Below are 1271 nucleotides of genomic sequence, written 5' to 3'. Positions count from 1 at the left end.
AATATATTATTAGGCAAATCATAGGGTCTAAAAAAAAAGAAAGATGTGGAACATGAGATTTTTTTCTATTTTTCACATGCATAACTAGAATAATAACTGAAGGGAAAATATGTTATTAACTCTGTCAAATCTTTAAATTACATAGTTTAACAATCATACTAAATTCATTTCTAGCTGGGTGAGTTAAAGAAAAACATAGAAATTTCATTACTTTCATAAAACCCAGAAGACTATAAAACATTATTTTGCACTGAGACCTGTTTATTATAAATTACCAAGCTTCTTCAGATAACAGATGATTTTTATTTCACTATTCAGGGCATGGTCCATATAGACCCAACACACATAAATCTGATTTCCTAAAATAGGGCACATAGGAACAATTATTTACTAGATAAAAAGTACTGATATTCTTTTCCATCAAATACTTCTTTCAAAGCTTTCAAATATCACTATATTATTTATTAAAATTCAATTTCACTCAACTTTCTTTTTTTTTTTCCTCTCAACATTTTTCAAGCAAAATGATTATCAAAAGTAAAGAACATCTTCACAGTCTCGTAAACACTTGATATCCATTCTATGAGTCAGACAGGGAAATGGAAAATATCATAGACCACTTACCTGACATGCATTATAAAGAAGCTGGTGTTCTAGTTTTTTAATACCCAGAATCTGCTGAAACATTTCATAGAGTTGTTCCTTGCTCAGGATAAGTTCAGACACAGCACTTAGGGCCATTCTATTTGGCTGTTTGCACAAGTCCTCTTCACCCCTGTAAATGGCATCATATTTGGCTATCCATGAGCTCAATACTGTCTCTTTGCTCAAGCCGTCTATTTCTGGCAAACTCCTCACACGCTTTTCTATGTTCTTTTTAAACACTTCTCTGAAGTCATTAGCAGAACACCCTCCACTCTGAACCATTCTGGCCACACGGTCACTCTTTAGAAAAACCTGAAAAACAAAACAAAACCCATTTACAATTAAGCATGGACACAAACACCACTTGCTTTCAGTAATCCAGCCAGAGTTACTGACGCCAAATAGTCTACAATGATTCAAATGTTTTATAATATATGGTAACTAATGACATGATAGAGGCCCCAGATCTCTCTAAAACAGGGGTCCCCAACCTACAGTGAGTTGTGTAATTATTTCATTATATATTACAATGTAATAATAATAGAAATAAAGTGCACAATAAATGTAATGTGTATCAATCATCCCAAAACCACGTTCCCTTCCCGGTCCTTGGAAAAACTGTCTTC

General features: G+C 33.4%; 1 protein-coding gene across 1 annotated transcript in view; it reads right to left on the bottom strand.

The window, feature by feature from the left end:
* CADPS2 (Ca++-dependent secretion activator 2) overlaps positions 1-1271 on the bottom strand; it is a 645614-nt gene that overhangs the window by 379135 nt on the left and 265208 nt on the right. Inside the window, exon 3 of the mRNA XM_012652730.1 lies at positions 625-957. Within this exon, the coding sequence (XP_012508184.1) occupies positions 625-957 (333 nt within the window). The remainder of the gene's footprint in view (positions 1-624; positions 958-1271) is intronic.

Source organism: Propithecus coquereli, unplaced genomic scaffold (assembly GCF_000956105.1).
Source record: "Propithecus coquereli isolate 6110/MARCELLA unplaced genomic scaffold, Pcoq_1.0 Scaffold4, whole genome shotgun sequence".
Classification (NCBI taxonomy): domain Eukaryota; kingdom Metazoa; phylum Chordata; class Mammalia; order Primates; family Indriidae; genus Propithecus; species Propithecus coquereli.
The sequence above is the reverse complement of the archived record's forward strand: the minus strand, read 5'-3'. Positions and strand labels throughout refer to the sequence as shown.